At 45.0% G+C, this 23,830-nt stretch overlaps 2 protein-coding genes across 3 annotated transcripts in view; both read right to left on the bottom strand.

Annotated features, from left to right (window-relative positions):
• The window catches only part of nhsa (Nance-Horan syndrome a (congenital cataracts and dental anomalies)), a 45,716-nt gene extending 42,826 nt beyond the window's left edge, over positions 1 to 2,890 (bottom strand). For both annotated transcript variants that reach the window (XM_076158551.1, XM_076158552.1), the window contains exon 1: positions 2,361 to 2,890. In XM_076158551.1, the coding sequence (XP_076014666.1) occupies positions 2,361 to 2,640 (280 nt within the window). In that variant the 5' untranslated portion in view covers positions 2,641 to 2,890. The remainder of the gene's footprint in view (positions 1 to 2,360) is intronic.
• A 3,035-nt stretch (positions 2,891 to 5,925) lies between these two features.
• On the bottom strand, positions 5,926 to 23,750 carry reps2 (RALBP1 associated Eps domain containing 2). The gene is made up of 19 exons (XM_076158528.1): positions 23,345 to 23,750; positions 18,774 to 18,897; positions 18,187 to 18,323; positions 16,835 to 16,943; positions 16,393 to 16,493; positions 16,071 to 16,212; positions 15,898 to 15,961; positions 15,340 to 15,526; positions 15,183 to 15,236; positions 14,876 to 14,954; positions 14,644 to 14,718; positions 14,316 to 14,364; positions 14,079 to 14,215; positions 13,718 to 13,779; positions 13,486 to 13,575; positions 9,883 to 9,969; positions 9,650 to 9,780; positions 8,938 to 9,043; positions 5,926 to 7,119 (listed from the first exon to the last, which is right to left on the bottom strand). Exons 1-19 carry the CDS (start codon positions 23,522 to 23,524, stop codon positions 7,051 to 7,053), a joined length of 1,983 nt encoding a protein of 660 aa, XP_076014643.1. The 5' UTR covers positions 23,525 to 23,750; the 3' UTR covers positions 5,926 to 7,050.
• Between the last annotated feature and the right edge of the window lie 80 nt (positions 23,751 to 23,830).

The raw sequence follows: 23,830 nt of genomic DNA, 5'->3' as shown, positions 1-23,830 counted from the left end.
GTGTGTGTGTGTGAGAGAGAGAGTAGGACTATAAAAGAGACTGGAAAACAAAGAAAAACAGAAGAAATTGTGTTTTTGCAGTCTGTTTGTTGATTTGGATCAAAAAAGTTGTGACTTTCCGGTTATTTTTCCTCTTTATTACAACTTTGAGCTCATGTGTTGTTTGTTTAAAGGACCTCCCTCTCCACAGGATCACACTGACTGAACATCTACCCCTATCAGTCTTATAGCAGCATCACCAAAGTGTGTGTAGAGTTGATAGAGAGTAGAAAGCTCTCTACCAAACCAGGTTCATGACCTCAATGTGTCAGGAGCCCGCACAGAAACGTTGGCACACAGAGAATAAGCAGTTACAGCTTCACACACAATGCAAACAGTGTCTGTCCCATAAACAAACAGACATATCCTTACAAACAAAAGGTGGATAACATGTGGATGTGCTTGTGATACCTTCACATGGGCCCATATCTGATTTAGCATCATCCAATACAGTGAAGCCTCAACTTGGTCCTTCAGAAGTCATCAGTGGATCAGCCCCATCATAAACACCCACCCACCCCCACCCACTGTGCTCTCTGGGCCTTCTACTGCCCCCATTTACACTAATTGTCATTCAGATGAGGGTGTGTTCTGTTGTCTAAGGCTGCCCCTGACACCATTAATATGAAAAACACAATTAAGAGTAATTAGGCGTTTCCAGGCAATATGTTAATCCAGCACACAAAATCTCCCTAACATGAGGATCTCACATTCTATCTGCTCTGGCATCTCATCATATTTATCTCACTACAAGAATACATTCTGATGGTAAATCATTTTAATTAAACGCCTTTGCTGTCAGCAAGCGAGGCAAATGATACAGCAAAGCAAATTAGAAACATATGGGCTCCAATCAGTTCAATCTAAATGAATTCAAATAGAAGAGTTGCTAGGATTCAGAGAGCTGGAGGTTCTCATGACAATCTAAATACAGTGTTACAAAAACAACCATGATGCAAATCTGCAAATAATAACTAGTGAGGCAGCTTGGATGGTCGGTGAACCACCATCAAGCACAAACTGCTCATCTAGGTGCTTTGGTTTTATACTTCTGCATATCCTAGGATCAGGATGACTGAGACTTAGACTTTATTCTAATTGCACTCAACATGAGGCCACACAGGGCAGCAGAGGAAGAGAGGCACTGCTGCCCACAGCAAGAACAACAACTGCTGAGGAACATGGAAGCAGATAACTCAAGGCTTCAATCAGGTTGAAGAGGGACTTGGGGTCTGTGTTTGGGTTGTGGCCGTACCCTGAGGCTAACTAGCCCATTCACAGACCACAGGAAGGAGAGACGGAGGACAAGCAAGGGCTTGCAGGGCCTAAAACCCAAGCTGGGCAAATCCACTGGGGTATGACCGAGCTGAAGGGACTTTTCCGGGGTGGACAATTCCGGGAGGGAGGGAGGGAGGGAGGGGGAGGTAGAGAAGGAAACACATATTTTGAAAGAACTTCCTTAAGAGAGAGAGAGAGAGACACACACACGCACACGCACACACACACACACACACACACACACACACACACACACACACCTATGTCAGACATCACCCCCAGTTCCCTGAGGGGGGGCCCAGATTCACAGAGCCATGCAGAGACCCCATGCTGTGTTATCAGGGTAATGAATTCTTACTGCAGGCCAAACAAAGTTCATCACATCAAGCAGAAGAGCCGAGGAGAGCACAGCATCATGTCTGACCTCTAAAAGCCTCATACACACACAGCTCTGCCCTCATACACACACACCTCATACATATCATTACATTCAAATACAGGCTGTGGCAAACTGAGGGGGGGAGCAACGTGTCGTCAAACTGAGAGAGACACTTAGTTTACTTCTTAACTCCATGTTTCTTATTCAACGTCACTGCCTTAGAGAGTAATAGCAGCGTTAAAACAGAGCTGTCACACACACACACACACACACACACCCTCAGCGTGGTTCAAAAGGAGGAAAACTACAGCTCAAGTCTGCACTTAGGAACTCACAACAACACACAACTTGTTACCAAAGCTGCGGGAGAGGTTTCACATCTAAACTGAGCACAGAAACAGAGAAATCAAAGTGCGTAGCGGCAGACAGCGCACACTAAGCTAGTTTTACGCTAAAGTCGCTTGGTTCGCTCATATTCTTGCGGTGTTGCTAGAGTTACAGGGACTCTATCTGTGATTCAAAGCGGTTTTATTCCTCCAAAAGAGTTTTTAACGTGAAGTCCTGTTACTTCATACTCATTATAACGCTGGAAAGTAAGAATAGCGTGTGTTTTCATTGTGAGCAGCCGGCTGATGAGTGCTCAGAAGTGGGGGAAAGTACTCACGCACTGCCTCCTGCTTCGGGTCCAGTTCGGAGTTGCTCTGCTGGAGTCGGTTGATCTTATTTTGCAGCCCCCTGATCCGCTGGCTGGTGGAGGTGAGGTCGCCTTCCAGATCCTGGAATATGGAGCAGGCATGTTTGGCCAAGTCCGACAGCTGCCGCAAGGTCCGAGACAGGGCGACGTTACTGATGGAGCTCAGGTCGTCACAGAGTACCGCGTCCGCGTCCGGGACCTGAAGCCTGCAGAGTAACTGAGGCTCCACGACTCGTTTGGCAAATGGCATGTTGACATGAACCGAGGAGTAAATCCAACAAAAGTGACTCAAGAGTGAGCAGAAAGAAGTTATCTCCACCGGACCCGGATCCGGTTCTTAGAGTTTCAACTGCTGCTGCCCCCCATCCTCCGGCTCTCGCTCTCTCTGCCTGTCTATCTCTCTCGGGTTAGCGGGTCTGTTGTGCTCCGTGGTGCCGTGCCGGTCCTCTCTCTCTCTCTCTCTCTCTCTCTCTCTCTCTCCCTCTCTCTCCCTCTCTCTCTCTTTCGCTCTGTGAGCTCTGCCGGGTTTTCACGCTCCAAACTAGAGGTGGTTTTTAAAAAAAGACGGAAAGAAAACCCGGAGCAGAGTCAAAGTCCTTGGATCCGGACTGAATCCTCGCGTTCCAAACCGAAGCTGCCGTGTTGGCTTCACAGCCCTCAGGAAAAATGACATAATAATCCAACATTGCTTTTAGGAAGGAAGGGTTCTGTTTACACACACACACAACAGTAAATCCTTTAGGTATGCTAAGCTGATCCGTTCAAAGAGAAAGAGAAAATACCAGGGAAATACCAGAGAGTACGACAAATAGCACCAACAAATACATTACAGGCTCATCTATGGAGGATTTTAGAGAAGATGATGCCAGAGGCCAAGACAAATAAAACTTTATTTGCTTTATAAATGATCCTGGTGTATCAAATTATATAGCATTGTACTGTGTCCAATTACTGTAAACATACATTTGAATTATTTTGTGTATTACAAAATCCATCTTCACCTAGACAGGATATGTTTCCCTCCATCTGTATTTTGATTCAAGATTCATTTAGAGTCTTAATAATGATGAATAACCGTCTTCATCATTCCAAATACACACTGTATATCTTCGTCATTTCCTTGCGGGTTCCACTTTGATGAAGTGGGTTCTACATGGGTACCAAGTAGGCAAATGCTTGAACTGTGCAAATTGCTTGGATCCCATATGGGTTTAATAAAATGGGGCCCATGTGGCAAGCCAGTGTGGGCTGCCTGTGGGTCCCATAAAGGTTAGATGTGGTCTAAATGTTAAAATATGATACAATATCCTGTTAAATTCAATCTTTTTCTGATGTTGAGCTGAGGCTGCTCTGCTATCGATGGAGAACATACAGATGTTTAATACAGTGCAATAACATAAATGTATAATAAGCTGCTGGCTCCAAATACATCATAAACATCTTTCACTCCTAATGTAAATGTGAGGCTTCGATACGCCCTCAGAGGTTAATCTTTGCTTTCACCTCTGCATGCGGACATGACGGGCTGCACCGGGCTTCATTCACATTTGCTGAATGAGTGTTTATCTAAATCCCAGCTGACAGGGCCAGAATCAGAAGAGTTGACAGCCTAAGCCCTTCCTGTGGACTAACTAATGTCCACACCAGAAATGCAACCTTTGCAAAGCTTGACGGGGGACAAAAGAGAGATGAGAGAGCTGGTGTATGTCGTCATCTTTGAGTAATGGTGCAGCTACAAAGGCCTAACTTGAACAGACAAAAGCTGGACATCTTTGTTGCAAGAACGTTCAGATTTGACATTTAGCCTCTGGGGTGATATGGGTTTATACATTTACAGTACATTTGCATTTAAATGGGAGGAAGGAAGCACACACTCCCTGTATTGATGTAAGAGACTCTCATGGACCATCCACACTTATATTTGATTTCCTCTTGTGGTTATCTCAGTAGACAGCTGGGTTTCAGCTTTAATCCAATGCATATTTGGTCATTCCACTGCAGATTCCTCAGTGTATGTGCAATAGCTTTAAGTGGAAGCCTACAGTGGCCTGATTCTGCCACTAAAATGTGGCTATATCTCTATCTTACAGTTCTTTCTGTCAATGCGTCTGGAGCTGCAGTAATAATTTAATAGTAATAGCCATGTGGATAATCATAAGCTTACTTTGTATGAGAGCTAGATGGCAATTATACCATCCAGCATATACTTAGAGACAACACATGGCTGACACATATAGTTTCCTAATCACAAGCAGCTGCCATCCTGAAATGCAAAGCAAACAGTTTTAAGTGATATTTATAGTTCAATGAGAATGGATCCCTGTTAAGCAAAGGCTGTCAAGTTAATGAACCCATACACGACTCGGAGGTACAACTGACACAATGTGAAATGTACAGATTGGAGAGAGACAGGCGTCTACATGTATAAGTGGTTGTGATGGAGGTAATAAGTCAGACAGCAGGTACTTCCATGAAGGACTCGGCCAAATATTGGTTATGGAAAAAGGGATTATGGTTCCTGGTGCCGTCTGGCACCTTGAGTCTGTCTCCCAGACTGAACACTTTCATTCAGCTCATTCATTTTCTCTCTTCAGTTTGTCAGATGTGGGATCAACATTTTATCCAGAATTCCTTAACACTGGATCAAATACTGAGCAACTGTTTTCCTTGGATTTACGAGTTGGATTTAGAAAAGATGCTCTGTGATTCCAATCATCAATTCAGTCCATTCAGTCAGACTAATCTAATCTGTGGTTCTGCATCGCTCAGCCTGTTAAACTAACTGATATCCTGATATATGAGTTAAACACTGATATTCCTGGTACAAATGTTAGCTGTAGTGAATAAAAAGAAGATAATAAACCCTGGTAATGAGTAACAAATGTTAGATTAACTAGCAGAACTAAACATAAGTAGGCTGTCGATGAACCAAAGGTATTAAATGAGTGGAAAGCTTTAATGTAACATGAATGAATGAGAATAACCCATCAGTTCATAGAGTGTCTAAATGGAAGCCAAGTGTGTCGGAGGTTATTTTTGGACGGCGGTGTCTGAGGGTCTGGGAATACAGCCATCAGTAGTGATCTGATTGGCCTTTGGATGTTGTGTCTGTCAGAGAAAGCGCAGCTGCCTTGCAAGAGCTGAGAGGGTCAGCGGAAGGGGTTAAATATGACTGCAGTCTGCTTCATCTCTGTTTGCTCTGTCAGCAACAACGTGATGACGACTTCACATAGACTCAAGCTTTAAAATGTTTATACCGACCCCATTTTCAACCACTTTAAAGGGTTGGGAGTGAAAATACACAAAGCTATGGGGACTCCAGTATAAAGCTGACTGAGGCAACGGCCCACAAACGGCCCACCAACACTGATTACTCATTAAAACAGAATAATAAACATAAACAATGTATGAATGTGTATGTGTGAATTGCCAGAATAAAATAATTTCTATAGATTTGACTTATATTGATTATTTTTCCCTCGTTTTAGTGTATTTTTAATGCAGTGTACAAAATGCAAAAAACTGACTGCAATAATTAAAAATAGGCAACTTTATTGATCAGTTTGATAACCATCTTCAGCCCAGAGCTCAGTTGTGCGTTGGAGGATGTTTGTTGGAGACGGTGATCTTTTCATTTTCATCTTTTTTTTCAAACAAACATGCAGTAGCAAGCATTCTGTCTCTTCATTCAACCTCATTTACCAGCAAACCTCAACGGAGCTTAACTAGCACTACATTTTTGCATAGATAAAGTCATAACCAACTCTCTTTGTATGGATATTGGCTTTGTGAAATCTATCTTGCAAAACAGGAAAAAGATATTGTGCCCATTTCTTTCAACCATTACCACATTTTCCTTATAAACATGAACATGACCAATAAAATCATATGGATACAATGTTTTTGCAAAGTCTAAACGAAAGAACAAAAAACTCAAATGTACATACAGATACAGGATTTCATACACATCGTCTAAATGTGTAACATTCTTCCGTGTCCTCCCAATGTGTCGATGCTACTGTCTGTCACCAGAACATCAAGTCTTGCATACATGCAGAAAATGCCTCATTAAATGTAATTCAACTTAAATCTGCAAGCACCAAATACAATCTTTAAATACACTTCTTTTTCTAAAAACACAAGTGATTTTTTGATTTCCAAACTAATCTGTAGCACCGTTTCATGCTGTAGACCACACAATGTTCTTTATTCTTGCACAGTGAAAAACTCACAATACTTTAGACGCTGCACTTAAAGAGTTCCATTCATGAATGAAGACGTGAGTGTGTGTCAGAGTCAAGGTTACATCTGCACAATTGGCTCAATAGGTTTTAAATATGGGAGCAACTGAGTAACACAGAAGAGAGACATTGTTTAGACAGGGCTCTTTGCATGTGCATGTCACAGTCAAAGCTTGGTTCAATCCCGCAAAACATTGTAAAAGTCATAAAGAATCATGTGGATGAGGAACATGTGAAAGTGTTTGTCACAAAAATAAGCAAGAATCACATCCTAGTGTAGAATGCATCCATCAGCATGACTCTGTTTTCATCACACCTGTCTGTGTTTGGGTTCTTGTTTCATGGAGACACTGATGTAGTGATGATACTCTGTGTGACTGACTGGGAGTGAGACAGGGTTCACAGGGCCGCAGGCTCAGTCACGTCAAGGTCACGGGCCGGAGGATCTCCAGCTGGGACTCCAAGGTGACCCTCTCCTGGTGAACCACCTGCAGCCAACAAAACAGAACAACCAACCATCACCACACACCGGATAGCTTTGCCATGCTGATGAATCAATGATAGTAAGTAACAACATTAAAAGTCTAAAACTGTGTTAGCGGCCTCTAAAGGCTACAACGTTCATTACACTCTACAATATGAACAGATGAACACCGGGAACATGATTCATGAACATGCACATGTAGGCTAAAGTGGGATTACATGTATGTATCTGTTTGGGCTGTCAGGTTACACACACACACACACACACACGCTACTCCGTCTGATATTCAACCTCAACCCCCAAGCTCCAAGATATGTCAAACACCTCTTCAAGGATTCTGGTGCTCTCAAAGCTTTACCACTGGTGGGGCACTGGGTTGTTTTGAATGTGTGGTTGAACCTCTCGGGAGCATAAAGCAGCAGAGTTCATCGGTTCATTAGGTGACACCTGGAAAAGCTGACATGCTGAGAATGAAGAGTTGTCCAAGAGCAAACTGAATGAACCAAATGAAAAGCATTCCCTGACATTCTTCCTCTTCCTCCCCCCCCTCCTCTCTCCTCCCTCCTCTCACACACCCTGTGGATGGAAGCGTGACTGGCCTGTGCTCTATTTTGAAGAGGACAGTTGTGAATGCCAGTGGCTGTTAGGCATTTGAGCGAGGCCTGAGTCTATATAAAGACACATGCCTTTCTCTGCACATTCCACAAATGCTCACATGAACCAGCAGAATTACAGCAAACACACAACAGTCCAGGTAATCTCATTAGAATGCGACTCTAAAGCCTTAAAGTCAGGAAAATCATATCCCACTTGGCCCGCAGTCTATCTGAGAAAGTCTTGGAATGATCCGTGCGTGTGTGTGTGTTCCTGGATCGCTGCTCTGTCTCATAAGAACACAGCATGTCAGCATGAAGGTTTCACTGCTGGATCATTTACAGGGAGAATGACAGGCATGCGGCATGTGTTCCAAATGTGAGGGTGTGTGTCACATGCAGATCCCTAATGCAAACAGCCATGTCCGTGCCATTAATTCGACTATGAATGATGGGCCGGGGAAGAGGGGGGGTGGGTGGGACAATTGAAGTGGGGCTTTGCACAGGAGGGAGGGAGGGAGGGAGGGAGGGAGGGAGGGAGCATTTGTTGTCACACTCAGCTGAGAATGGGTCCATTTGGACTCCTGACACACAACTGAGAACTTTGTAAACGGTGTTAACATGAGCACCACTATGCTCTCATGCTTGTGGTGAGGATGGAGCCTATAAAGTGCTTTGTTTACACTGTCAGAGTCAGAGCTGCACTTTGTAAATTGACATTGGTAACGCTGCTCTCAGTCAAACACCAGCATGTAGCAATTATGTGTACATGCGCTCTGTCAGCTCAGCTGTGGTAATAAATATACAGACTTGATGTCAATAACATGCAGCAGAGGCAACGTGTCTGGGCTCTTTAGCTCTGGATCCAGTGTGTGGAGGAGTGTGTGGAGTGTGTGCCCCCCTTCAATGTGTTTTCCATTTCACAGCGACCTGCCAGACTCAGAGGCCACTCAGTCACTCACGTTAATCACTAATGTCGTCCACATTCCACCATACGGCACTTTATTCTGTACAATGGTCCAGGCAACAATGAAGAGGAAGTGATGTACATGGACAGGATTATAGGATTTGTTTCCTAAGTAGCATTAAATAAGTAAGAAGTCACCTGAGTCTGTGATCTGAACACACAAATGCTGATTTCAACATGATGATGGTGTTTACATGATGTTTGGTTTAAATGTATTTGTAGTCTCAGTCCCATTCGAGTTAGAGGGTTTGAATGGCCTGACCTTCAGTTGTTGTTGGAGTTCACTGTTGAGGCGTTTCAGGACGGCGTTGGTCTCCTTGTTCTTACGGATCGCCGTCTGGATCTCCTTCTTCTGTCTGGAAAGCAGCCTGGAAGATAAGAAGTTCACCAGTCTGATAGCACATACAGTAAAAGCTGCAGTTTTATTTAGGCTCTGGAGAAAATCACCTTCAGGATTATACAAATGAACTTTAACCTAAATCCCTCAACAATGTCAAGCATTCTGTTATTCCATGTCTAAGCACCGTATGACGAGTGGATTAAGTGCTTTGTCTTGAAAGACATTCTTGCCAAAGCAAACATTGTGGAGATCAATAGACGGCTGCACTTGTAGACAGTGAACACCGCCACAGAAGCTTCTCCAAGATCAGGCCAACATACTGGAGCTTCACATCAATCAAGCAGCCATTATTCACTCGCCACTGTCATGGACGCTCACCTTCTCGTAGAGTGACTGACAATAAGGAGACAGCTGTTAGAGCCATTACAGCAGGAGTGAGTTTGCTTAAATGGAGACTAGGCAGCAGAATGAGAGTGCGAGAGGTTGAATTCCTCTCCTGGATGGATTTCAGTGGTTAACAATCACTCTGAACGTTTCTATCAAGGCTCTCATCACACAACAATAACAAGATTCTATTCAGTTTGGGTCCACATCCAAGCCAACATGTTCATACTTCACGATGAAGAGAACTGACTTTTGAGCAGGTTTGTTAGCGGCAGGAGGAAACTGCATGGCGGGAGAAGATGTGGACTCCAGGTTCTGACTCTCTGTGTGGTATTTTCTACGGACTGGCTTCTGAGGAGCGAGTGAGACCGCAATCATATCCTGAGAGAAGAGAGAAGAGAGAAGAGAGAATAAGGATTGTGCCCCCGAGCCAAACACAGACACACACACACACACACACACACACACACACACTCTCTGGACCTGTTTTGAAGCGTTCATTGAGTCTTCTGCGCTCGGCCCGAATCGACCCGGTGGACCCGGTTCTTCAGGTTTGACGCTGATCTCCTCCTGCAACACACACCAAAGGAAATCCAGGAGTCTCATTATAACATAAAGAGATAAATAGCTACACTATTGTCCACATAATCTTAAACTGTATATGCAACAAAGGAGAATTCTCCACATAACAAAGGACAGACTATGTTGTTGTTGAATGACGCATGTTGCTTGCTGCAGTGTCGACATGACGGATCTGCTGAAGTGCCAGGATGAAATGCATCTCCCCTAACGCTGGATAAATCAGCACCCACCCTGCAGGGCCGGTGATCTACTGCTCTCCAGCTATGGCGTCCTGCCTCTTTCCCTGGCAGCTATGACGGATTAACCGGCTTTTTTTTATTGCATCTCCTCGCTGTATTTCATCCATTTTTCTCTCCTTGAGACAACGTCTAATATATCACCACCTGCTTTCATTCACCAAAGAGGCTCTAACCCCAATACCTCACACTGCCTGAGGTCTGTGTGGAAGGTCCTACACATGAGGGTCAACTTCCAAACTTTAGCACAGAGCCAGATTGATGTGTTTGGGAAATGAAGCCAGTATTTGAGTCAGGAAACCAAAAATAGAAGACATTGAGAGGTATTTTGATTCAGGCAGCACCTTTTGCAGAGATTTGTGATCACTGCCACGCCTCCCATCTGTTAATGCTATACTGAATATGATCCATTCAATTTCAAGTCCTGCCCGTCTCCACTGCGGTGGCAATCACAATGCTGGGGCTTTCCTGATTGCTCCAACAGGCCCAGGCTGTAAATTGGACCGGCAAAACCCCCAAATCTATTTTGCTGATCAGTCCAGTTGCTGAGAAAGCACAGGGACACATGTCTGAGCTTTGACTGCACCGCGGGGGGATACACAACCACAGCATGGAAACACACGGGCAGGAAACCACAGGAGCACCATTAGAACTGTATGTGGTCGATCCGTCATAGGTCAGGGGTCAGACCTTAACTGTCACACACTTTGTTACAAGTGATACAAGTGGGCTCTCTTTATTCAAATGTGGAAGGAAAATCTGGTGAAGTGAAGTAATACTTGTCCACACTGATGCCCAGGCTGATGATGAAGCCAAAGTGCTTTAATGAGGAAGAAGAGGAGACCCTGACCTCACTCCTGTCCCTCAGTGGGTTAACACGCACAGTGGCTCCCTGCTCTGAGGAGACGCTGGGCTGTGGTGAGACTTGGATAGTAGTTGGGTCAGACAAGCTTTTTACTTCTGCTGTGCTTGACAAAAACACAGAGATACGGCATGTGGGTCACGGCTGCAGCCACAGAACCTCTGGCTGCCTGCCAGCGCCTCACCAGCTGCTCTGTGGGCTCCTGCTCCTTCTCCCCCTGCTCTGTGGGCTCCTGCTCCTTCTCCCTCTGATCTGTGGGCTCCTGCTCCTTCTCCCTCTACTCTGTGGGCTCCTGCTCCTTCTCCCTCTGATCTGTGGGCTCCTGCTCCTTCTCCCTCTACTCTGTGGGCTCCTGCTCCTTCTCCCTCTGATCTGTGGGCTCCTGCTCCTTCTCCCTCTGCACTGTGGGCTCTGGCATCATCTCCTCTTCACATGTAACTTATACATCACATGCTTCAGTCAGAATAACTGTAGACAAACATTTTCTGAAGCTCTGAAGTTGCTCCACTTTCCCCCTGGCAGATTGACCCACTCTGCTCCTTCACCAGTAAACTGATCCACTTCTCTCTGGTTTGTTTTCTATAAAGTGGCACTTTCAGCTCTTTGCACAGATTCACACTCACACACTGAGCAGGAGTCACAGCAGGTTACTGCAGGACAGGCACATGTTTGCTCCTCATCCATTCTCCTGCTTCTTGAAGCATGATTTGTGTCATCGTCCTATTGGAGGAGCCCTGACCTGTGACTGAGAGTGTGTGTGAGACAGTGTGTGTGTGTGTGAGAGACTGAGGTTTCACTGGGCTGCACATTTTGTTTGACTTGACATCTATACATAGATCGTCACAATGTCACGCAGCCAGAAGATCACAAAGCCGCACAGAGTTGCCAAATGTTTGTTTACATGTGTCGGGGCAAACTCCAGTGTTTACCGTTTTCTCTCAGACAGTATTGATAGATGGATTGATGCTGTTGCACCATGAGGTCTAAGGTCAGCTTGGATCCATTTGGAAGTTTCCCTCAGCTCTTTGTGAACATTTCTCTTCAGTGACCATGTGATGTGGTCCTTACACTTCTTGATAATCCACAGTGGTCATGGGAACATCAGCGTCTTCAAGCTTAAAGGAACATCAGCGTCTTCAAGCTTAAAGCCTTCATGTTGACCAAATGTAGCTCTTACTTTGTTTTTAGCCTAAGAGACTCTCTGACTCTCCTTCCCCATGTTGTGGCATTGTCAACACATCCATATCAAACAGAGCTAAATGTATCATCACCATGTAACTCAGCTGTTCCCTACAGGTTCATGTAATACTGGTATCAGATATTCATCAACACTCCATGTCAGGAAGCTAATATTAGCTTACAGTAACAGTTCACACATCCACAGAGAGAGTTGCTCTCTGGGGTTTGGGCTGCTATCAGGTTCTGCTCGTCTTACTCAGTTAAAAATATAAACACAAGGTGTCGCCACCTTGTGATCTTTAGTCTGCTTGGTTTTGATTAAGACTTTCCTGTGGGAAAAGACAAAGATGGTGATCCTGCTCAGGCAGCAGTGGTGGGAAGGAGTCAGAGATCCAGCAGCAGATCAGAGAGAGCGCAGGTCAAAGTGGATTTAACGAAGATATGAGCGATTATAAAAGGCAGTTTGTGGTTTACATGACTTAGTAAAGGAGGCAGGTTTAGATGACATCTATGAGGAAAGAGGCAGGATTGAGCCAGTGTGTTTGAATAAGATTACAAGCTGAAGTGACCTTTGATCTTACAATTCACTACATCTGATTTGTGTCAAAGATCCAACCAGGTCCCAGGAATGCAGCAGGGTGAAAGCTTCATTTATGATCGACTGAAACATTGGCAATGCTTCATTGTGCAAAAAACCCAACTAACCTAATTTGGCCCTTGTTGCAGCGCCACTGTGCACACTGAGGGACAAACGTGTTGGTTAAGCAGTACTACTACCAAATACTTATTTTAAAATCTTAAAATTGACCTTTGAATGTGATTATCCATTTGTATAAATGCAGAATACACACACATGAAATAGTTATATGAAAGGGAGGCAGATGGAGGATAGAGAGAACAAAGAGGAAGAAGGTTTGAAAACAGAGCAGCAGACGGTCACAGACAGTGAGCTCAGAATACAGAAGCATAAATATGACAAACGTGACCTCAGTGACACGTTTATGTCCCAACACCTGAGATGGAAGGAAAATAGAGAGTGGAAAATCCCAATTTGGAAGGAATTTGAAGGCTCTTCATGGTTTTGTTTCCTTATGCAGAATCAATCTCACTTTCCATCTTCATATTCTATATCTGCACAACTGTAAATTCTGACACAAATGAATGTAAAGTGACTACTGATCCAAAGTAAACACGCGAGAGTGGAAACATCTGAGATTCTGTGCTCACCTCTTCTCTAAAGTGGCTGAAGTCTGCAAAGTTTGGCTGCTTCACTGCTTTCTGGGGAGTTTTCTCTGGGGTGCTGATGAAGTGAGAAACCTGAGCGCCACACAGAAACGCTGATGTTAGTAGACAAGCCATTCATTATTCATATATGAAACATCTGCATGGTGTTTAGAGTACAACAAAGACTTGATATCAGAGCAGAGAAGTCACATAAGTGGGATCAAAGCAAACCTACCTGTGCAGCTGAAGGTCTGGGTGGAAGAGCAGGAGGATGAGGCAACCATCCACTCTTTACCCCTGAGTACAGATATCATTTCAACGAGTTAGAACTAAATAAAGATGCCTAGAACACAAATAAAACATCTATATGTTCATAAACAGAAACACACTCGCACAACGATCCCAAAGTGAACCTCTCACCTTCCAGAATCCAACAATAAAGCTCCACCTAACTCCACTTCCCCTTTTGTTAGGCCATGAAAGGAGAACTATCATAGACAAAACACTAAAGCTAGGTTATAAAACTCACCGCAGCCACTATCATGTCCTGGGAGTCTGTTAGAAGTGAAAGAGTGCGAGTTAAGGTCAGGTTGTACCTGGAGCTCCCGGCTGGAAGAGCTTGTTCAGGTCCAGAGACGAGGCCCTGGAGTGGGTCTTCTGGGGCCGAGGTGGAGGTGTGGGAGGCTCTTCGTTCTTCTTCATCGCATCTTCTATGGAAGTGCTGGAGTAGGACCTGCAGGTTTAGATTGAATGAGTGGAACAAACAAAGATAATACAGTATGAGGTCATTGTAGTTAAGACATCACTGTGTATAATGAGGCTCTGGTCTTTACCTGGGCCTAGTTTTAGTCTTCAGCTGTGGGTCCAGGTCCTGAGGCGGCTCTGTGCAGAACAAACATCAGTCTCATCATGTTTCCTCTTTCACTTTTGGTTGCAGTAAATCTAACTCGGGTACTTCCTTGTTGAATTAGACACTCAAGCCACTAGCCGACATGATTCTGACATTCTGACTTTTCTACTATACAACATTAAAAGGGACACAAAGAAGATGAAAGCGTCCCATTTCATATGATTTTTGTTGGATTTCACTTACTTTAAGACATGTTATATGTGTGTCACACCTCACATTTAAAACAATATGTGTGTTTATCTTCGAATCACCTGGCCTCTGAGGAAAAGCACCAAAATGTAAAGTCTTCTTCTCCAAAGCTGCTGCGATCCTCTTCACACTTTGATCTGTAAACACAAACAACAAAGACATCAGCACTGCATACATGATGGGGAAATGATTTGATCCCTAGAAAGCTACAGGGAGGAGAGACGGCTGTATAATATTCATGTAGAAAGAATAGAATGTGTTGCATTGTTTTAGATGGAGTGGATCTCACTTTACCTTGTTGAGGAGATTCCTCTTTCACATCTTTTACAGTGCTGGAGAGACCAGGCTGAAGCCTCTCGACAATACCTCTGTCCTAGGGAACAAGGGGATCAATGATTAGCTTTTATTTACATACATGCACACACACTATATACATATGTATATGTTGATAAACATCTATGTGAGCAGAGAAGGACACAGCCCAATTCATTATGCCTCAAATGCACTGAACTAAGCCGGAGCAGACATTAATCAGCCTGCTGCTGCCCCCTACAGTCCCTAATGTATAACAGACATCAGAGGATCTAGGGATGTGGCGTACCAGCTGATTGGATCTGGGTTGAGCCTCTTCAAAGACAATAAGAGGCTCTGCACTCTGGAAAATAAAACAGTTTAAGTAGACAGATATTACTCACAGAAGCTAGAGGCCACTTCAGTAAATGCATGTTGATGCTGTATTGATGCTGTGGTTCTCTTACTTCAGGAGTATCAGGTATGTCCTCCTCCTCCTCCTCCTCCTCATCCTGCTGAAAGAAGCCTGAGCGCAGGGTGTGAGGAAGGCTTTCTGGCAGAGGGTATCCATTCTTGCGTGCCACAATCAAGTGAAAGGCTGTGCAGAACTCAGAGAAGGTGAGAGCTCCGTCTCTGTCCACATCACTCAGCTCCCTTCAGAATGAGAGGGAAAGATGAAGAATATGATGACAATAACAATAACCCTGATTATTATTAACACAACAAACATCAAGTCCCTCAGTCTGTTACTGAGTCAAAATGTTGATTTGTTGAAAAAGTGACTAAATCTGCCTGGACAGGGAAATTGTTTTAAATTGGTTAAAAAAAATTAGAACATGTGTATCATTACTGTATGAGCATTCTTCATGACATGCTTCTTTATCAACATTGTGTGTTAAATCACACACTTCAGTATAACAGTGTTGTATAGTTCAAGCTCAAATGTGAAACTTTATTACTTTGAAGTGATTTGCTGATTAAGACCCAATGGCCTCAGAGAGGATCAGAGAGGATCAGACACTCACCATATATGGGAGAGTTCAGGTATTGGAAGCTTGGACTTTGTGAAGAAGTTCTTTGCATCAGTTCCTAGTAAAAACAATGGAAAGTACAAAAAATGGCAATATATTCTCAACTAGGCATGAATGTAAGGATGACCAAGTAGGATTGTGTTTGTTACTGTAAGGTGGATCCATACCCAAGATGAGGGAGCCCAGGTCAGGCTGCAGGCTTTTGAACTGGTGTGTGTAGTACTCCAGCTGTTCCTCTGTGATCCTCCAGGGGTCATCATCAGAATAATCCACCACCCCCTGCTGATCCAACCTTTCTGCTGAGGAGATCTGGGAGGACAGACATCAACAAAAGAGTGAGAATAACTCTGTCACATACAAGACGGGAGAAAGTTTAGAAATCACTCTGAAAGGATGTTCCATCAATAATCTAAACAAGTAAACAACACGTAATCAATGACACAGGAAGGAATCAACACAATAACACAGCTATAGAAAGTGTGTGTGTACCCGAGGAAGAGCAGGCTGCTCCACAGTGGGTTTGGTTCGATAGTTGCTGGGCGATGAGTGCTGCTCCAGCTCAGGCCGAGCGGAATGTTTGCTTTCATAGGCTGACAGAAGAGAGACACGCAGCTTTGGTGAGGAGGAAGAGCGAACACAGAGAGATTTACTCACAGTGGTGCTGTTTGAAATGTGATTCAGAAAGAAATTTATAGAAAAGAGACGATGAGAGAACCAGAACATTAAAAGCTCCCTTCAGTCAATCGCTTCCAAGTTCATACCACATGACTGTAAAGACAGACTGAGTCCCCTGCTTCATCAAAAAGGTCAAATGGGTGCAAATGGGTTGAAAATCATTAAGTTGAACATTTAACCACACAGAGGAAGCTGACAAAGTTAGTCTGAAGGAGCGACTTCCCCATTCCTCTGATAGTGAAACAGTGTGTCTTACCCATTTGTGAATCGGCTCCATTTCTCTGCTTGGCGTAGGCGTAGCTGCGGTAGGCGGATGGAGAGTGAGGAGGTGAGCCGCACGGCGATCGAGGTGGAGACCAACTTTCCTATTGACACAACAACACTTTATTGTTGTAGCCTGTGTGCACTGAAAGGAGGGGAACTCTAAAAGCTTTCCGCCTGGTTGATTAGTTACTACTTCTGTGCCATCAGAGAAAGTCTGAACTCTTTGAGGATCAGTCACTGTCAAGATTGTGCAGCTGATTGACGCACACTTCCTGTTCCACATCATTCCAACAACGCTCTGTAGCATTAAGATCTGTTGAGCTGTTCTGTTCATGGGGGCTTCATGCTCAGGTGTGTTACTGGAAGTGTGTACTTTATCTGAAACTGGGATGACTGCATGTGAGCCTGTCATGAAGCAGGATAGTGTCATGATCAACAAGCTCAATCTGAAGGAGCGGAGAGATACAGCAGCACTCGCCCCTCCTTTGGGCAGCTTCCAGGTGTGAGTGTGTGCAGCAGTGTGGATGTGGAGGATTTGTCTTCAGCAACCCTGCCCTACATTAAAGAAAGGTTCAAATGCAGAGTGAGAACCTGGGGAAGTTCATTTTCAATGTTGCTGAGTGCCAGGTTAAGGGGGCTTTGGGGTTTTATGATAGAACATCAACCTGAGACTGGACAGGGACTGAAGGAAGACAATGTATAGTTGCGGATTAGAAGCGGATGAGGTGAGGTAGAGTTTTGTGTAAGAATGTAGATGGAATGTTCAGAACTACAGAGGTTCCTATGGGAATCCTTCATACATTCATGCCAAATAGTGACCCTGTAATCAAGGACAACAGACGTGTGCTGGGTAAAAGGAGGTATTTTTCCACTGTAGTGCCCTCTGTAGCTTCTTGTTTGTGACGTTAACTCTCCTGTCAGCCTCTGCGGCTCATCCACTTTAAGGCTTGGTGTTCTCAGATGCCCTTCTGTGCAGTGCAGTTAGCATATTTGTGGCCGGCCTGGCGTTGTCCTCCCCCTCTGATCTTTCATCGGGCTGTAATTTCTCCGCTTGCTGCAGCATTCTTGGTAAACTGGAGCTCTGTAATGATCCTGAGGCTGCCTCTGCCCCCATCCATCACACTCACACAAATAACACACCTGTGTCATCCTAATGTTTAATGTAACCGAGCTGCACCGCCTCATCCGTGTGCTTGAGTCACGGTTCCTGTTTGCCTCAGTGTTTGTATATGTTGAGATGTGTGCATGATTACAAAAGCAGCTCTAATGACTGAGTGATGGTTTATATTCTCTCAGCATTTACAGTATTCACTCTTTTACTCACACATGTCCCTCCATGCTCACCTTCTTCTCTACGGCCGCCTCCAGGTGTCTGAAGGAACTTCTGTCCGCTGGCGTCCAGGAGACAGAAGCCCCCTGACCGTCTGAGTAACGGGGGTCTGCTTCATTCTTCAACTCAACAAATCTGGGTGGAGGTAGATCTACGGGAGGAGCCCAAGACAGTATGGATAAGCTATCACCATGCCAACAGCACTTTCCTTTATTTTACACAAATGTGACCAACACACACACACACACACACACACACACACACACACACAGCTGTTGTGTCATGATTAGCTGTTAGCATGATGCCCTCTGATATGAGCCTGGACCTCTGAGGGGGTTAATCAGGCTAAGTCTTAACTCTTGTTTGGTGGAGGTCAGTCACCACTTAAACATTCCATGGTGGATGTAGAACTTTCCAAACCCAATCCACCCAAGCTGTCATGTGCCGCTTGGACCCGGCGGGGGTGACTGTAAACCCACTTAACCCTTTACATGCCACCCCCCCTTCATCCAGATTAGACCTGATCCAGGCATGTTAGGCTAATCTCCTGATCCCAACATCACTCCTGCAAGTTGCCTTCCTGTGTGAGCGACAGACTTACTAGCTGTTATACTCTCCAGGCGGACGGGCAGACCGCTCTGGACCGCCGCGATCAGTTTGAGAGCCACGTAGAACTGAGCGGTACCAAAGTAACCCAGACGCTTCGCTCCACACACATCAGTGATCTGGAAACACAAACAACTTCAATCTTAGGATAAAGACTATGATTGTAACGAAACATGCAAATGCACCCCAGGGTGACCCAGGGTGAGCCAAGGTGACCCAGGGTGCATTTGCATGTTGCTTATTTGTACAGAAGCAGGACTCTTAGATTAAACATACAATGACATCTTTGGGAGAAAAATGTATATTAGATTATGATGGGGAAGAAAAGTGGCTCTGCATCCTGGACCTGGATCTATTTCTGTTCAAATGTACGATCAATTACAGCATCAATCACATCACTGATAGAGGGAGGACTTCCCCTGTAACTAAGAGACCCTGGGTCTCTGTCATCCCTCTTTGTTTCTGAAGTGTTAACGCCACACAAAACATAATACCACAACGACTGAGCCCCATTAGAGCCACAATAAAGATCAGGCTGAAGTCTCAACACTCACTGGAACCGTTTCATCATCAAACACACTGCTGGTGATGAAAAACACATTTGTCTTAAAGTAACAGCGAACAAAAGCCAACGATCACACAAAGCTAACAGTTCAGTTCAAGTAGGAGGCCTCAACATCACAACCAGCCTCCATGGAGCTGAGGGGCGACATCACACAAACTCATGATTACAATGTCCACTACACTGTTTTGTCCCTAATGTCCTCATTTCTAATGTTGAAGTCTGTTTAGAAACCTTTGCTGATGCTTTAATGTGCCAACAAACCAACCCATCCACTCTGCACTGAGTGAAAACAAACTATTTTAGGTTCAGTCTCTTTAGAGTTTCTTCCCAGAAGGCTTTTGATTGAGCAGCTGTGACAGAGCAGATGGCAGAATGCTGGGGTGAATGACATGATGATGTCATCACGCCATCGATCTAAAGGACCAATCAAAAAGGAAGCTTTCAACCAATTACAGGACCTGGGCCTATCAATGTTACACAATTAGTAACAACAATGAGAAGCATGTATCACAGACAGACAGACAGACAGACAGACAGACAGACAGACAGACAGACAGACAGACAGACAGACAGATGGATAGTTGCTGTTGTGTGTTGAGTGTGGCTCAGTTTGGCAGCAGTGTTGTTAATACTCACTGTCTAATGAGTTAGAGAGGAGGTGCAGTGAGGGGGGGAGGGGGGGGGGGGGGTCTGGGTCGTATCGCCTTATGAGACATTATGTCTGCCTGACCTGCATTGTATTCACTGGGCAGCTTTCACAGATGCATGAGAGGCCAAACACCGGCTGGCCAGTGAGGCAGGAGACGCACAAGATCACGTCTACACAACTGCTGAGTGCGACTGAGGTCAGCAGAGGAACATGACTGGGAATATTTTGGGAAAAACAGTAAAGCTCTGGACAAACTGGACCGACCGGTCTGTGGCCTGGAGGAGGCAGAAGCACCTCACTGCATACATCAACACTAATATGACTTATGTATGCAGATCACAATGCAACGACATCATCACAGCCACAAAGACAAACAAGCCAATACTAAATCTATGTTCTATATTATTTACTGGCCTCAAGAGAAATAAGCAGCTATGATAACATCATATTTTCTTGACTGTCTGTGTTGCTGAAGCATCATTATTGAACCAAGCGTTTACTTTAGCCCACAGTATGCAGATTCAGATCAAATTGCATCTATTGATAGAGAATAAATATAATTCCCCCGCAGAGACGCTGGGTGGATTTCACTCAATGAAACCAGCAACAAATCGCCTCGCAACGCTTAGAAATCATTTTAAAATGTCATGTTACTTTAAAAAAACAAACAATCGACAATATCGCAAAAATATTAGTATCTATCTTAAGCACATACAAAATAAGAACAAGCATTATTACACATTATATATCAGTCACATCTGGGTTAAATGTGCCTTTACAGCTTTGACATGACACACAGTTAAAATCATGTGCCAAAGATGAGCAAAGATGTTAAACTGAGCCTTTAAACAACTCCAACAGCTCCAACAACACGTGACACTTCCCGACGTGGCCGTGACCTCAGAGAGCTCAGGAGTGTGATCCATCTGCAGGGCCACACCTTACTCAGCAAGACAGGTTCCACTGCTACGTCTCACAACTCATAATGCACCTGAACGCGTCACAGCTGTTAAAGTGACAGCAGCACAAACACACAAACACCAAAAACCCTCACTTCTACCTGTGGAATCGTCTCAAATGGGGAGTTTAACAGGAAACACTCCATACTGCTGAGGCGTTCAGCAAACATTGAGCTTTCTAAATGGATGTTATGGCTCTGATCCTAAAGTTATAGAGAAAATGTGCTTATTTGGCAAGAAACCTAACCTGAGTCAGTATCAGCTTGACCCAGTGTCTGTGCGCTCTAAGTCCATGTAATCAGTGTAACAATTGATTTCCCTGCAGGATGATGTGGGGAAAGCTGCTGTTCCCTGGGAGACGATTGGCTTCACAGAGTGCAGTGACAGCAGGGTGTAAATAAATACACAAACACAGACACACACTGGACATGCAGAGATCCATCCATCTGTCCTGTGCAGCACCAGGGAGGCCGGATCATTCACACTCATATTCACACCTATGGGGACATTTAGTTTAGGTGCTTGTGTTTGGACAGTGGGAGGAAACCGCACCCATAGGGATCCCCACACACACACACACACACACGGGGAGGATATGGACACACTACCAGCTCACAGTGACCACCATGTCCAGCTCTCTTCTGTCTATAATCTGATATTTGTCATCTTGATCATTAGTTCCTTTAAAAGCCTCAAACATCACTGTGTTGTGATGTGACTGAAGGTTTCATCAAAGCTTTATAAAACAGAGTGAATGAATGAATAACAAGCAATTGACTCAGGTTACAACACACACAGAGCAGGACATAGTGTGCAGAAGCAGCTGACCAGCTATTTAACACTTTTGAGCAACATAATCTCCCCTGTATCCAAACAGCCTTCTGAGCTGACCTCAGACTGGAGCAGAGGCCTGGAAACATCACAGCTCCTCATCAAAGCCAGAGGGGAAAATCACTATTTATCAGCTTCTGTCACTGTTTGACACGATGACCTAGACGTGATCAGAGCGCCCAGGAGTGACGGTGCAGGCTTCCTGCAGCCGGGCTCCGTGTCAATCACCCCCATGTGGTGGTGGCCGCGCTCCAGGCCGGACAGGAAGGAAGTGGAGCTCCGTGCCAAACTTCCTGACGGCACACAGTGACACAATAGGCTGCAAACGCTGGGAGCCGACCCCTCCGGACTGTGAGTGCTGGGACTGGAGCTGCTACCTGCTGCGTTTGTTTGGGCTGGAAAAAGAGACGTTTGTCTTTGTGATGTGTCAGCAGTCCTAAAGCTGGACTCTGCTCTGATCCTTCTATAACAAAAACAATGAGTCACTGCCCATCATGTCTGCTAATGGCCCATAAAGATAAATGATGGGATGCAAAGAGAGTAATTACTTTCTTTAGACAGTGTAAGAAAACATATTGGCAGCTTTGAGTTCTATTTCTATAGTGAAGAGAGGATGAGGAGGGACACTGAGGATGACAGGGACAACAATAACACAACACAGACACACAAACACTCTGCCCACTGCCCTGCATAGTAAACAAGTTCAGTTAGAATGTGGATGAGTGGAGAAGGATCCTGTGACCATCATCATCATTCTTCATTTCTATATCCTAAAGTTTAACCTTGTATATCTCTGTAAAGGCCGATGGAGGTTCAGAGCTTGAAACGACTGTAGAATTCCAAAGGGGCTCTTCCACATCAACTGCATTCACTTGAGATGAGATTACAGATCAGATCAGATCAGACTAGACCAGATCAGACCAGATCAGATCAGATCAGATCCTCTACCTGCCTCCTGCTCTGTTGTGTGTGACTGTGTGTATAGTTTCAGTCCAATCATACCAGTGTTCACATTTGCAAACTAGAAAAACTACTTGCATGATGTTGGAGGGCTGATTGATTGATAAATTCTGAGCCTCTCACACACACACACACACACACACACACACACACACACACACACACACACACACACACACACACACACACACACACACACACACACACCTTGGGCATTTCTGCATCTCATCATCACCTCCATGATTTAAATGACAAACATTGTAACTTTGTCAGAGCTTTCTATGCTAGGCTCAGAAGTGATCAATCAGCCCTGGTACATGATCCCTCCAAGGATGAGACAGAGGAAGCTGCTCTGTGGTGTCTTAGTGGGGACACAAGCATACACGCCTGATGAGTGGAGACACAACATGTCCACACACCATCAGACACACACACATGAAGAAGACATGGAGCTCTGAGCTGTGAACCCCGCGGCTTCCTGCGGATCACTGAGGTTTGGTGGAGCAGCCGCAGTTGTCACGCGTTCACTCACACTTGCCACATTTGATGCAGACACACACACACACGCAGACACACACACAAACACACACACATATACTCACTTTATGCAGGGACTCAGGCGGCAGCTGAGACGCCTTGAAGAGCTCTGCTACTTTACCGGACGACAGCTGAGCCGAGGTGTCAGCTTGGCACAGACTGTGGAGACCTGAGTAATACCTCTGCTCCTGCTCATTCAGGGAGATGAAACTCCCTGCAGACGCCACACCGGATTCCTGATCCATTCCTGCGCTGACGCAGGACTCCCCGGTGGAAAACCACTAGCACCGGCAGATCGCTACATTCCGCCGCAAACAACGCCTCATGTTACAGTCCGGATGATTTGGCAGCCGGAGGCAGGACCAGATCACCTCCGACAAGAGCGACAACACCTCCCTGAGATCCCTGCCTGCTCGGCTCATCTAATACTACTGACTGGCTGCTAGTATGGCTGATCGTAGCACTTACCGCCCCGCGCCTTGAGGGGGCGCCAAAGCAGAGGGAGAGGAAATGAGGGCTGATTAAACCTCTCACCTCTGACTTGGAGATAT

The sequence above is a fragment of the Genypterus blacodes genome, unplaced genomic scaffold (genome assembly GCF_046128005.1).
Source record: "Genypterus blacodes isolate CSIRO-AG114 ecotype Tasmania unplaced genomic scaffold, CSIRO-AGI_Gbla_v1 ptg000009l_1, whole genome shotgun sequence".
Classification (NCBI taxonomy): Eukaryota; Metazoa; Chordata; class Actinopteri; order Ophidiiformes; family Ophidiidae; genus Genypterus; species Genypterus blacodes.
The sequence above is the reverse complement of the archived record's forward strand: the minus strand, read 5'-3'. Positions and strand labels throughout refer to the sequence as shown.

Coding starts and splice junctions, on each gene's coding strand:
- reps2 (XM_076158528.1), bottom strand. CDS start 23,524: ATGGATCAGGAATCCGGTGTGGCGTCTGCAGGGAGTTTCATCTCCCTG. Junction 16,494..16,834: donor TGGAGCCGATTCACAAATGG/GTAAGACACACT, acceptor CTCTTCTGTCAG/CCTATGAAAGCAAACATTCC. Junction 15,962..16,070: donor CCTGGGCTCCCTCATCTTGG/GTATGGATCCAC, acceptor TGTTTTTACTAG/GAACTGATGCAAAGAACTTC.